Raw genomic sequence first — 14,910 nt, 5'->3', positions numbered from 1 at the left:
ATCCAGGTATCTACAAGGATGACCCCCAACTAAAAGTCTAAGGAATAGTGAAGAGGCCACCTTAAATGACCTACCTGTATAATGAGATTGATGACTACCTTAAATGCCAACCTAAAGCCTTCACCCAGTCCCTGATGGAAGCAGAAGCAGACATTCACAGCCAAGCACTGAGCTGAACTCTTAGAATCCAGTTGTAGAGAGGGAGGAATGATGAGTGAATGGGTCAAGACAATGCTGGGGAAACCAATAGAAACAGCTGTCTTGAGCAGTCTGATAGCTGGGGAACCAACATAGGACATACCCAGGACTCCTGAACGCAGGTGTCAGTTAGGAGGCCTGGACAGTCTATTAGGCCTCTAGCAGTGGAACCAGTCTTTATCCCTAGTGCATGAATGGATTTTGGGAACCCATTCCCTATGCAGGGATACTCTCTCAGCCTAGATACACAGGGGTGGGCCTAGGTCCTTCCCCAAATGATGTGACAGACTTTGATGATCCCCATGGGAGACTTTACCATTCCTGAGGAGTAGATGGGGGTAAGATGCAGGGGTTGGTTGGGGGCATGGAAGGATGGGAGGGAGAGGGACCTGAACTGGGATTGGTATATAAAATACAATTGCTTTTAGTTTAAGTAAAATTTTATTTTTTAAATAAGGGTGTGAAGTCTTGAACCAGCTGTGGGGCCATATAGTTATAATGATAGCACTCAAGAGGCTGGGGTAGGTAGATCATGAGTTTGAGACCACATGGATCTAAACAACAACTGCTAGCCAACCTGGGCTATACCATAAGACTGTTTCCAAACCAAAAACCAACCAAACAAACAAAAGACACCTCTGTAGAACAAAAACGAAGAGGCAAAGGACAATATCCTCTCGCTTGCCGTAACAAGGCTAGAACTGGAAAAATGTTATCAGAACAACAAGACTCAAAAAGACAAATGGCAACCTATTCTTACTCAGTTGTAGAAACTAACAAATAAGTTTGTCACATAGACAGAGAGACCATATTACACGGGTCGCTGGATGTTAGGAAGACCAGGAGGCAGGGGAATACCTAAAGTGGGTTGTGTTCTACTACACAATGGAGTAAATTTGGTCTATGCCCATTAAGTAGCTCCTTTAAGACAACAACAAGAGAAAAATTGAAAGCATTCAACACTTAGTAGTAATAGTATCTGAGGAGATGGAAATTTGACTCATTTGATTTAATTTAATCATTGCAGTTTGCACATATGTATATAAAAATTTAATACTGTGCTCCAAAGAAACATGAAGACATATTTACCATTTATAAGATAAAAGTTAATAAATGAAAATAATCTGAAATCTACATGTTTGATACAATTAACAAATAAGGTTTCATTGGATGCTCCTTATGTATTCTGACCAAGCAGAACACAGTTAGTTACTTAGTTAGAAAGTTTGAGTGTTAATCTGGTTCATGTAAAAATTTAATAATATAGCATAAATTTGCAGTCTGAGGCTGCTCTGTAATATCTTTGACAGAAAGAGTGCAATGGAAATCTTGTGCCCAATTCCTTGAGGTTTGGTTGGAAGGAAGGTTGACCAGTTACCAGTTTTCCCAAATTGGTCTTTAGTTCACTATTTGTTTTATTTTCTCCCCCTCCCTACTTCCATCTTTCCCCTTCTCATCTTTTTTCTTCTTTTTCTCCTCAAACAAATATACCCCTCTTAGACAAAACACAAACAACAACAACAACAAAAACTCAAAAAAACAACAAAAAACTCCCTTGTGGCAGCATTCACATGGTAGTTCACTGTTTTTTACATCTACCATTATTTATTTGGAGATATTTGGAACAATCTGATGAATACTCTAAAAACGTAGAAGTCCTTTCCAATGCGGCGACAATAGGGTGTGCTATTGTACATCAAGCATTCCTTTAGTTTTAAAATATTAGGCACTACAATCAAAATAAATATCATGTCCCCCTCTTTTGCCTCTGAGGTAATCTGTGGAATTCTTTTGCTGAATTATTATGATTAAGATGAGATTCCTCAAAAAGAAAAAAAAAGAAGAAGAAGAGGTTTCTCTGGGAAATGCTCTGTAATCTGGACAGAAAATTATAAGATAAAAGATTATAATTAGCAACTCAATAGATAAACAAATGTAGCAATAGATTATTTTTTAGCCTTAAAGCCCCACACAGGAACCCATACTTGTAATACCAGCACTTTTGAGGCAGAAGTAGAAGTGTTGTTATGAGTTCAAGGTCAACCTGAGCTACAAAATGAGTTTCAGTTTAGGCAGGGATATAGAATAAATTATCTAATGATGAAAACATATTTACCATAACTGAATTTTACATTTCAGATGGTTAAAATTATGAACTCTGCAATTTGCTACACATACTTTTTAGAATTTAAAGAAACAAAAGCCTTACAATATACCAAATGTACATTAAAAGAGAACAAATAAATCATAGAACATGGAAATATTAAAAACAAACAAACAAACAAACAAGCAGTTTGAGGCCAGCATGGTCTATACAGTGAGTTCCAGGCTACTCAGGATTACATGGACTATAACTCAAACAAAAACAAACAAACAAAAATCCCCAAAATGAAATAAACAAAACAACAACAAAAGAAACGTTGAGGTAGGGTTAAGATAATAGTTCAGTTGGTAAAGACCTTGCCTTCCATAAAGACCTGGGTTTGATCCTGGCTAGGATCCCCTGCTATCAGACTGCTCAGGTCAGCTGTTTCTGTGGGTTTCCCCAGCATGGTCTTGACCCCTTCGCTCATCACTCCTCCCTCTCTACAACTGGATCCTGGGAGATACTCCAAACAAAATGACAAAAAACAAGGTAGACGACATCCAAGAAACATTAGCTGAGGTCGTCCTGTAGCCTCCACACCTATACATATGAATTGCCCACCACAAGCACTTGTACACACATGCACCTGTGAATGTGGAGGACCACACACACACACACACACACACACACACACACACACACACACACACACACCTGTACACATAGACACCTGTCCATACCCGAGAGACAGATCTCCATGTGCCAGTTCATGGTGCTGCTCACACCATTTGGGAAGAAGCAGAGTCAAGCAGAAAGGACAAAGCTCGGTAAGATGCCATTTGTGACAACAGTCATGTATGTATGCATGCCTGCGTGTGCACTAAGTTGTCAGGGAATTGAAAGGTTTTATCTCTAGAGCTACCTTTGTGAAGGAATGAAACTTGCTGAAGACTGCTGTGTTTCCCGCTTTAGATTGCATTTGAACATACAATGTTTATATGAACTCACAGACAGGATTGTTCAGTTGGTAAAAATAAAGGTAATTATGTGGATAAAAGTAGCCATAGCAAAGTATTAAGTGAAAAACTCTGGTTCAGAAATATTCAAAACTTGCCTAATGGTGTTACTGACTATAAGGAGCAGGACAGTTCTGTGCAATATAGACTTTAATTTGCTTAAAAACAATCCAACTGCCTCTCCCGTGGCCAATGCTGTCTCACAAAGGCTTATGTCTCATAAAGGCTTACTTGCTTCCATACTACAGCTTCTAGAATATTCTAAGATTAAAAAAAGAGCCCAATAGCTTTAAAGTCTAAAAGCCTTCAGAGTCCACATTATAAGTAACTATTAAGTTTTGCCCATGTTCATGCTGCTGTGTATAGCATGAACAAAGCAGGAAGCAAGGTGTTTTGGTATCTACTCACACCGTGGTCTGCCTTCCAGAAAAGTCAGCCTTTCTATAGCCCATTACTAAGAATCTACCAACTCCTAGCGACTTTGGTAGATGGCGAAGGCAAAAACCAACAAGATGGGGACTCTGCCCTGGAGTCAATGACAGAGAAGGTGGAGAAGCCCACTGTGTCTGTGCAGATCCCTCATTGTCTGCTGCAGAAACAAGCCGCTCTCAGAAGCTGTCCCCAAGACTCAGGCACCACCGTGTCACATCCTACATAGAGTGGACCCACCCTGATTATTTGTTCTCCCTTCTGTGTTCAAAACTAAGAAGATTAACTAAGAAGAGTTTATTGTTGCTGTTTCTGGTGGTTTGGGTGAAGATGGCCCCTATAGGCTTGTATATTTGAGAAGGTGGTTTCCAAAGATTAGGAGGTGTGTAACCAAAGGTGGGCTTTGAGGTTTCAAAATCAGGCCCAGTCTTTCTGTCTGCAAACTGTGACTCAGATGTGAGATCCTGGCTACGGCTGCAGTGACATGCCGGTCTGCCCGCTTGCTTCTGTACTCCTGGCGGTGATGATCATGGACTCTCTCTAAAACTACAAGCAAGTCCCTAAATAAATGTGTTCTCTCATAGGCTGCCGTGGCCATGGTGTCTCTTCACAGCCACAGAATAATAACTAGTGTACCGCTGCTGCTGTCATTTCCAATAAATAGTAGTAAGCATTGACTGTATGTCAGGAGGAAGGCCAGATGTTGGTGACAAGATGGTGAGCATCATCAATACTGTTCCTACTTATGTGGAATGCACCTTCCTTCCAAATTCCCACCACTGCTTCACCACTAAGATGTCAGAACACAGACTGCAAAGGGGGGGGTCAAATGAAGTTTTAACTATACAAATGCAATTCAAAGGTGTCCCCAAGGGAAACTGACATCAAACAATAAGCATATACACAATTAATTAGCCTAAGAAAGAAGAAACACAGGAAACTTAAGATCAAAAGGAAAGGGCCAGAGGGGTACCTATTGATCGAGTGAGCTGTCTAATAATGGCTGAACCACAGCAAAGGCATAGCCAGCACCACCAGCAAGCATGGGAAGGCGCCACTCACCGCGTTCTCTCATACATACCGATTCCTTTAATCAAGTGGCAGTTTGGAAGGTCTACAGATTCGACTTCTCTGGAGGCTTTAAGTCGATTTCTGGTGAAAAAGAAAAAGAAAACCATTTGTGTATGTGTTTCCCTGATTCATCTCAGAAAGGTTTTTAAGTGGTGTAGAGCGAGCCATAAAGGAGATGAGAGAGAGGTGAGCTCAAGTGTAGGGACATACAAAGCACAAGAAATAACACAGAGCCCTCAGCTCCCCACATGGGCAGAGCTGGAACACAGAGCTGTTGACTCAATAAATAACACTTGCTTGCAGTTTCCTGAGAAAATATAAACAGAGCATCAGCCATGTAGTCTCAGGGCTCTATCCTGGGAAGGGAGGACAGGTGTCCAGACAAAAGCCCAATGTTCTGCTGAAGACACACATGAGGAAAAATGACGGTGACCCTCTCACTGTAGGGAGAAGCTACCAAGAGAAAATGGCTGCGGGAGGTGCCGTGCACAGTGAGCTGGGACAGAGGCTACAGGTGCCTGCTGCCAAGCCTGGCTTGCTGAGTTCCAGCCACAGGACTCACACAGCGGAAGGAGAAAACATTGCCACAGGTTGTCCTCTGCCTCTATATTGGTATCTCTATATTCACCCCATCATGCTTACAAAGTAAAGATATGAATGAATTTCAAAAAGAAAGAAAGAAATGAGGATGTGGCCCCATTGGTAGAGTCTTTTTGTGACTCGCACAGAGCCTTGAGTTTGCTCTTCAGTGTGGTGGCACATGGCTTCCATCCCAGGAGGTGGAGCCAGGATGACCAGCAGTCCGGGTTCGTCCTTGAGAACATAGAGAGATGGAGATCAGCCTGTGATGCATGTATGTCCTCACTATTAAGAACTTTAGAAGAAACTAGCAACTTCTCAGAACCTGACACACAGCAGGGACTCAAAAATAGTTAATATGGAATTTACAGTTTCCATCCTTCACGATAGTATTTTGGGGTACTGGAAGTTTGGAGAAGAACAGTAATAATTGTAACTAATAGAATTACTCTCTGAAGTGCACACATTGTGTTGTGGGGGTTGTTTAAGGAAAACACAGAAGCAATAACAAAGGAAGTGGGTTATCTCCTACTTCTCTTCCTTCCAGAGACCTGCCATGCAGTCTGGGCCAGCACACATGGAAACTTTTATTTTGAAGGCCACATGTCGTCGCCCCCCCGCCTCCCCCCCTGCCTTCTGCTCCCCTTCTCGTGTTCTGGTTCTCTGTCTGTTCTGCAGCCTGCAAACTGACAAATGGGCTGCAAGGAATGCTACACTTCCAATGTGGTTTCCACAAGCCGTACATTTCAGAGTCAAAGTAGCAATTGGCGCTGTGCTCCTCTGTCCCAGCCTCGGACCATCTGCCTCTATGAAGAAGGGGCTTAGCCAAAAGGAAGGATGTCTGGGTCTAGACAACCCAGAACCTATGGAGCCATGCCAACTACACGTTGTGACTGTTCACAGCCTATGTAAAGTTTACAGAAAAATGCTTTAAATTTATTATTATTGTATGTGAGGAGAATATCTGTGTTGGGGGGTGTGCAAGCAGGTCTTACAAGTATGTATGAGGAGGATCTGGTTCTCTCCTTCCACCTTGACACAGGTGCCAGGGATAGAATTCACCATGTCAGGCTTGTAGGGTAAGCACTTTCCCATCTGGGCCACCTATCTGATGCCAAAATAAAATGATACAATCAAATAATATTGCATTCCTTGAAATGCAGCCATAAAGCAAATATATACTATGTGAGTATGTAAATGCAATAAAAATACATTAAATAAGTAAAAGTTTTTAAATGAATAATAGACTATAATAAATCTCAGTTCCGCATGTTTCTAGGGCAATATAGGAGGCAAATGAAACAACAACAAGAAGAAATATAATAATTGAAGTAGCTTTTGCAAGTACCGATAAAATGATACCAGTGGTCATGGCAATCAAAGGAAAGAATAGTAAAAATATCTATAATTTGCTATGGGTCTAAGTTGGTCAATGTTTTATCCGATATGCCTCAGTGAATTCATTCAATTCTTCAACTAACCCAGTGAACTGTGTACCATAAGGCCCATCTCACATATGATAAAACCACCTCAGAGAGACAGAAGCAAGCTTCCTTGAAGCTGTTTGACAGCCCTTGCTCTTCTCCTGGTTCTTTCCTCAGACAAGACCTGGATTCTTGGGTTATTAGTACCACACAGCCAGGACCCCTTTCAGGTCAGTGACTCCCTGCAGGTCTTAGTCATCTTCACCAATACAGTAAGGATGAACCTAGAAAACTTCCAGATTCCACCAATGCCATGTGACTGCAGAGATGCACAGTTACATCTGGTGAACAGGCTCTAGGACACATCCTGTATCGTCGTCACGGCTGCTGATTTCATACAAGTGGTTTATGAAGCCTGCTATACAATAAGGATGATGGCAGAGCCCACAAACCTTTTTAAAGGTGAGCCGGAGGACCATTAAGTCAATAAACTGTGTAGTTAAATGCAGTCTATCCTAGGTAGCAGGTTCTGGTGTACTGTTACTTAAAGGGCCATTGTCAACTAGGTTAGTTTTACCATGCTATCTTTAAAGATGTAATCTATCTACTAATAATACTGTAGAGCTACATGACTTTCAGCTAACCAAATAATTTTCACCTGGCTCTCCTTTATTAGGAAAGGAAAAGGAGATTTGCTTAAATCCTCCATGGTCCAGTTGCTCCAGTAGGTAACTGCTAGCCATTTTTCCTAGAAGGGCTCTCTGCCCCTGCCAGCTAGTAGACTTGTGTAACCCCAGATGCTATGGCTTCTAAAACCAACGCTGCTTCTACTTCTCACCCGTCTTCCATTGTCTTCCCCCTCTAGAGGTGGGAAGACGCTGATCTTTTTGTATTTAGGTGTATTCAAAGGAGTTGAGTTTTGAAAGAAGAATTGTTCCTCACAGGGAATGCACAAAAAGACAGTCAGCTACCATCCTTCCCTCCACTACAACTGAATCACATACACAGTGCTTGGCACGACCACAGCCATCCTGTACTCTTGAGAAGGATGAGGCTGTAAAGTCAAGGGGGAATGATTAAATCACACAAATGCACAAACAATCCAGTTCTTTGATTTCCACGTGGTTTCTCAACGCAGAAGTAAAATTACTAGTCCAGACTGTAGGGTAAACAGCGCTTTCAGTGGATTTGGTCTATCTGGCCATGAACTTTTAACTGACAGCCATCAACAGGAAATCAATCTCCTTTTCATTCTGAAGACAGCAGTCCCCACCTAGACTGGATCCTGACAGAGGACTGTTAGATGCCATCTCACTTGAAGACAGGTAGCAGTAAGACAGCAACACCATGGTGCAGTGTTCTCCTAGTAAAGGGAACCCTGCCACCACCAGCCAGACCTTTTCTCTTCACCCTAACTCACTGCCTTTGAATTTTAAAAAGTTGACAGGGTTTTATCTTCTGTGAAGCCCTTTGGAATTCACTAGGTAAGTGAACACTGGGGAATTTTGCTCAATCGCATAGAAGCCTGGAAGCCATGTGGGAACTGGGCCATAGGGTACTAGAAACTGAAGAGATGGTCTAGAGAGGTCCTAAGGAATTCCCCAGTGGGCTCACCAGCTAATCTCTCCAGAAGTCAGTTATTTACATGTGAATTAGAGAAATATATCTAAGAAGATATGAAGGCAAAAAAGTAAAAGGGCATTCTCCCCAAGTGTTCATAAATCTAACCTCGGGTTGGGGACATAGATGATCTGGAGGCAGGCTTGCCTAGCACACACATAGCCTTGATTTTGGTCCCTAGCTCCGCATGAACTAGACTTGGCTGCACAAGCTTGAAATCCCAGGACTCAGCAGATAAAGGCAGAAAGACCAGGACTTAAAGGTCATCTTGAGCTACATAAGAAATTTGAGGCCAACCTGGACTAAATGAGAACCTGTATTTTTTTCCTTTTAAATGTGATTTATTGTCTGATATAAAGAAGTTCTACTCTTATTTAATGTATGTGTATGCATGTATGGTATATTGTGGGGGTTTATTTGTGTATATATGTGTACATGCATGTGCAGAGGCCAGTGGTCAACCTCTATTGTCTACCTCTATAGCTGGCCATGTAATTTTTTTTGAAAGAGGATCTCCCACTGGACTTAGAACTCACTGATTGGCTGAACTGGCTGGCCAATGAGCTTCATTCAGGGTACCTGTCGCTGTTCCTCATTCTCACCCTGTGCTGGGTTGACAGATGGACACTCACGTTGATGCTGGGGACCTGAACTCGACTTCATGATTGTCCTGTGGTCACTTTACTGACTGAACCATCTTCCCACCCAAGGAGTTCTAGACCTCGGACAAAGTGAGCAGCACATTGTAGTCGCATAACAAACGGTGAGGAGGAAGAGGGCAAAACAGAACTAAAAAGGTTGTGCCTTCTGAAGTAGTCTGATGGAAACCCTAGAACTTTCTGTGAGAGCTGTGATAAAAGGCATCTGACGTCATCTGCTGAGATATCTCACTGGATACAAGGACATGCTACTCAATCATACCTGGGACTTATTTCCAGAACCTAAAGTAGATAGGGAGAACCAACTCCCAGAAGTTGTCCTCTGACCACATACACACCCATCACACACAAATACACAAATGACAACAACAATATTTTTTGTAAGTTTTGAAGGTACAAGCATCCAAGCAAACTGTTGAAACTTGTGTCTTAGAGTTCCTGCCAATGCTTTGTTCTTTAGTGTACTAAAGCCTCATGACTCGTCCAAGTCTGTCTTAGCAAGAGACAGCAGCTAGCCTGGGAGTGCTGGCCTACTTCTACTTTCTCCTCTGTTGCTCAAGAAGGGAGGGGCAGAAAGGGTGACAACGGAGCAGCATCCTTCCCGGGGAACCTTATCCAGCTACAGCTCAGTGGGATAAAAGACAACGTTAATGGCATTTATCCACTGGGGACAAACTTAACCAAAATTTATCCATTGTCTATCTAAAACGCTGGTTGAAATTTAAATGGGCATCCTGGGAGAGAGAAACAGCTTGACAGCCAAAGTCCCATTGTTAATAGTTGAAAAAGCAGATAGAAGGCACTAGTTAGAGCAAAAGGAGCAGCACCATAGAGCAGTCGTCACCCTTACCCCTTGCTCTGAAGAGCCTTCCCAGCAGGGGCTCAGAGCACCCTGCTTCTTGAAGCAGGGTCTGAGAGGGGCAGGTTGCATTTGATCTTGTCACCACACTTCAGGCAGGAGACTCGGGCTATGGTTCTGTCACAGGGTCACCTTAGTCAATTCAGAGTGCCTAGTTGAACCTGCCTTTAGTGTAACGATATCACAAACTGCACGCTTACACTCAAAATGTGTTGTATGTACATGGTGCTAAGAAGGATGGGGGCTGCTGACATGGCTCACTGGGAAAAGTGCTTCCCGAGCCAACACAAGGACCTGAGTTTGATCCTTAGCACACATGTGAGAGTTGTACACAGTACTGGGGCGACAGAGACGGGGGATCCGTGGAGTCTACTGGCCAGCCAGGCTAGCGGAACCAGTGAGCTCCTGGTTCAAAGCATACATGCAGAAGAAAGTAATTGAGTAAGACAGGCAAAGTTCATCTTCAGCCTCTGAGTGTGTGCGCACATGTGTACGCTCACACACACACACACACACACACACAAATACATAAAGTACAAGCATACATGTAGCGTACACACAAATGAAATGGTTCTCTGTTTATCCGAAAGTCAAATGTAACTGGTAAACATGATTGTTTTGGGGGGTTGGTACAGGGAACAATCTAACACTGACCCCTCCACACACACACTCTTACATCAGTCTCTTTGGGGCTTCAACTAGCCAATAAAGTCACCAGCTACAAAATCCCTGCTCATCAAAGTTTACCTCAGTCAGGGATTTGTAAAGAAAGTTCGCACCAAGCTGTAAACTACCTACCCTCTGAATTCACTGTGTGTGTGTGTGTGTGTGTGTGTGTGTGTTGGTATGGGTGTGGTATAGTGTATATGTGTTGTATATATGTTGATGCGGATGTATGTATACATGTGCATACATGTAGAATTGCTCTCCAGAGACAGCCTGGGATTACAGGCATGCATGGCCCTGTCTGATTTTTACATGGGTTCTTTGCACCACAAGCACTCACCACTAATTACCAGCCACATGGGTTATTGTCTATGTTTCCTTTTCTTAAATTTGAAACTATGCTTGTCACTCAGAGGGTCTTAAACTTTGGACTTCAAGGTTAGTAAGAAAGGGGGTAAGCTGACTAAAAAATTCAGCTTGTGGAACACACTAATGATTTAACCATTAGTGGCCACGGGATGAGCCCAGGAATTTTTGTGTCTCGTTCTTAATACTGAAAGCACAAAATCACTTAACTCCTAAGACCTCAAAAGCACAGCAAATGAAACAAGAGGCTACCTCAAACTGGAAAGCTTCCGCTGAATGAAACAACCAATCAACCAACAGATTTAAGAAACAACCCACAGGATGGGAGGATACATTTGTGATACACTTGATAATAAGCAAAACCTGTGAGAAACTTGCATAACTCATTAGCAAAACAAAGTAAGAGAATAAACAGAAACCCAAATGAGCAAACGCCCTCAGCAGAGGTATCTTAGAAGACAGATGATGGCCAGTGTGCTTATGAAGAAAGAACCAACTCACTAGTCATCAGGGAGAAGCAACTCAAGCTCTCCAAGAGAAACTATCTTACTCTAGTCAGAATGAGAGCTGCCAAAAAGAGATAGAGCAACAGTTTGCACATCTCTATCTGTACTGGAGGTTGAGCATGGTCCCGCATAGGCTGGTACTCTCCCACTGAGCCACACGCCCTGTTCCTTTTAAAATTCTGGGTGACAATGTAAAATGCAATGCCATTGTGAAAAAAAATAGGAGATGCCTTAAAATTTGTTTAAGTAGAAGTACCATAATAGATTCCACATACATCAGCACTGGATATATATCCAAAGGGAATGAAACCCCTGCTGAAGAGATGCTTGCATTTGGATAGTTTCTTAGCACTATACACAACAGCTCCCAAATGGAAACTCCCTAAGGGCCCAGCAACAGAGACAAGGAAAAGGGCCTTGTGGTAGACATATAAAATGGATGCGATGGAATGCTATTTGGTGAGGGTAACACAGAAACAAGGTGCTGCATGTCGGTAATGCTAGTACTGAGGAGACTTGAGAGAAGATTTTCAGGACACAGATGCCAGTCTTGGATAGAGGGGGGAAGGAGGGAGGGAGGGGGAAAAAGAGAGAGACAGAGAGACTGTCTTAAAAAACCAGGAGGGATGGAGGGCAGGCAAGGAAGGAAAATGGAAAAGTTCACAGGTATGTGTGAAAATGCCTAACAGAAGTTGAAGTATAACTGTGGTTCCTAGGCTAAAAATGAGCCACTGATGGAAGAGACTGGCCAAAGGGTACAGTTCTGTGATGGGAGGTAGGAGCATTGGTTTCTGCTGCTGTCTTCAGCAGTGCAGTGACTATACAATAGTGTGTACTTCAAACTAGGAAGAAAGGCATTTTCCTATTCTCATCCGAAAAATAAGAGAGAGCAAGTGCTTAAGGTATGGCTGTGCTAATCATTACAGGTCATATATATAGATATATATATATACACACATGTGTATATACATATACATATATTTATACATTTGAAACATTAACATTGTAGTCCATAAATATGTACACTTAATGTATATCCATCAAAAACAAAACATGGCCCAAACCCATCTAATGCACGAACGTTCTGCATAGCCATTACAATCAAGGCCAGCATTGCCATTCCCTACCACAGGCTTAAGCATTCCTCCTTGTTCCAATGGTTCCCCCCCTCACACACACACACTCTTCACATTGCCTTATCACCAAGCGATGCTGCAGCTCTGGGAAACTGGAATTATCTTGCAAGCCATATTTTCACTTTGGCCTTGTCTCTCATTTCTGGGGATGCAGTCTGGGTCTCCTTTATCATTTCCAGCCTTCTGTGATGCTTTAACTGTTTTCCCCATATCTAGTCCAGTAGCTCTCAATGCTAATGACTCACACAATGCACAAGAATTACCAGGACAGAGAGGTGCTCTGTGCTTTGATTTTGTAGTGTGGTGCTGGGGCTGGAACTTTAAGCTTCATGTATGCTGAGCAAGTGATCTATCACTGAGCTACACTACAGATCTTTAGGAAGGAACTAAACATCACAGAAAAAAAAATCCTGTATATCGTAGTGGTGTGTAACTGTAATAGCAGCAAGTCAGGAGACCAAGAATCCTGAGTTTCAAGACTAGTCTGAGCTCCAAAACACAGGATGATACATAGTGAGACTTCATCTCAAAACCAAGAATTAAATTTTTAAAAAGCAAACAAAAAACTGAAGGCCTTAGCCCCACCCCTAACCAACCAATAAACACTAACATTCCCCTTTTGCCGATCTGAGAGTCCAAACTGAAGCCTCAAACACTGTCCTCCACTTGCTGCTCTGACACCTTCCCCAACATGGCCTCGTTGCTGGCAGTGCAGGGGACAGTCTGCTTCACGCCCCCCGACCCCCCCCAACCCCCAGCTATCAAATTGCTCTTCCTTCCAGAACACCTTCAGAGGGCGGCTTCTTTTCTCTTTGACCCTATAAGGAGTCCATTTTCCTGTTTTGGACAACCAGTTCCGGTATTTTTCTCCTGTATCAAAAAGGAATTCATCCAGGGTTCCCAGTTCTCTACAGGAACCTGAGGCAAGCGAATACCTACTACCTAGTAGACACTCAAATGTTCTGGAACTCCTTTACAAGAAACTTATACAGTTTGAATTGGTAACGTGAAAGCCTGATGTCTACCCAGAAGGTTTTCCCTGCAGTTAAAATGTGACCATCGCTCGCTCTAGTCCTGGAGTTCTGGCGAATAAATAAGGAAATGATGTAAGAACAGTAGATGTCTCTCTCAGTCTTCTTTGATCTCCAGAACCCAGACTGGAGCACTGAAGTTTCCCCAACTATTATGCTGGAGAGACATGGGTTCCGGCTGCGGAGAAGAGCACCAGTGACCTGAAATAAAGCTGTATAATTAGAGTGCCCACGCATGAGTAATGGTTTTGTTTTCAAATTAAAGCACTGGGTTTGCCCTGGGGAAATTTGCAAAGCTCTCTCTTGTCGGCCTAGGCAGAGGAACCTCGTCACCAGCCAGCCAAGGCTGGGAAAAACTTTTCACAAAGTGTCTAGGTCGTGGTGGCGGCGGTGGGCTGGGCCGGCTGAATGGGACACCAGTGATGATCCAAAGTTCTTCCCTGGGACCCGTTCCCAGAGCTACATAAGCTCTATCGCCAGTGTCTTCTCCCCCGCTCCCCCCCCCCTTCCCCCAAGCAGCTCGGCCATCCCAGACTGAGGATCTTCGACCTGGGATCCTCGGCAGCACCTACCTGAGCGCCAGGAACCGCTCGCCCAGCAGCGCCAGCCCGATGCCCAGCAAACTCAGAGCCACCAGTCGCCCCATGGCGCGGGACCCGCCCGCCGTCTGGTTCCGGCCTGGCCGGGCTGCATGGGACGCTGGGCCAGCTCCCCGCCCCGAGCGCAGGGCCGCGCCCGCTCCCCGCCCCGAGCGCCGGCTGTGCAGCCCAGACTCCGCCCGGCGCCGCGGCCTCGGAGCACAGCCGCACATGGCCGCGTGGGAACCCGACTGAACTGCCTGCTTTTAAAACGCCCCACGCGCCGCTGCACCTGCCCATCGCCTTGAGAAACTTTGGGGTGACCTCTGTGGAGTTTGCTTGTCTTAGTCAAGTTTGGGCTCTGCTTTTATTGTTTTGGTTTGGTCTTTGGGGGGGATTCCCCCCTCCTTTTTAAATTTATTTTTGGTTTTGTGACTCTAGGAATCAAACCCAGAACCTTGTCCATATCAGGCAAATACTGAGCCACATCGACAATCATAGAACAGTTTTGCTGTGGGATATGTGTGTAGTACATCCACATTATGTAATAGTAAATAATATAGAAAATGTATTAAACATTGTACATTAAGTATATCATATGTATTAAAATTGTACTTTTTTTCTTCCCTTTTGTTTTTAAAACAAGGTCTCATGTAGTCCAGGCTGGCAATGAACTTCTGAGCCTC

At 43.6% G+C, this 14,910-nt stretch overlaps 1 protein-coding gene across 1 annotated transcript in view; it reads right to left on the bottom strand.

Annotated features, from left to right (window-relative positions):
* The window catches only part of Pon2 (paraoxonase 2), a 33,104-nt gene extending 18,728 nt beyond the window's left edge, over positions 1-14,376 (bottom strand). The window contains exons 1-2 of the mRNA XM_005082912.4: positions 14,219-14,376; positions 4,811-4,881 (exon numbers count right to left, since the gene is read on the bottom strand). Of these exons, the coding sequence (XP_005082969.1) occupies positions 4,811-4,881; positions 14,219-14,292 (145 nt within the window). The 5' untranslated portion in view covers positions 14,293-14,376. The remainder of the gene's footprint in view (positions 1-4,810; positions 4,882-14,218) is intronic.
* Positions 14,377-14,910: the final 534 nt, after the last annotated feature.

This window comes from Mesocricetus auratus, unplaced genomic scaffold (genome assembly GCF_017639785.1).
Source record: "Mesocricetus auratus isolate SY011 unplaced genomic scaffold, BCM_Maur_2.0 Super-Scaffold_100019, whole genome shotgun sequence".
Taxonomy (NCBI): Eukaryota; Metazoa; Chordata; class Mammalia; order Rodentia; family Cricetidae; genus Mesocricetus; species Mesocricetus auratus.
Note: the sequence above shows the minus strand (reverse complement) of the source record. Positions and strands in the feature narration are given on the sequence as shown.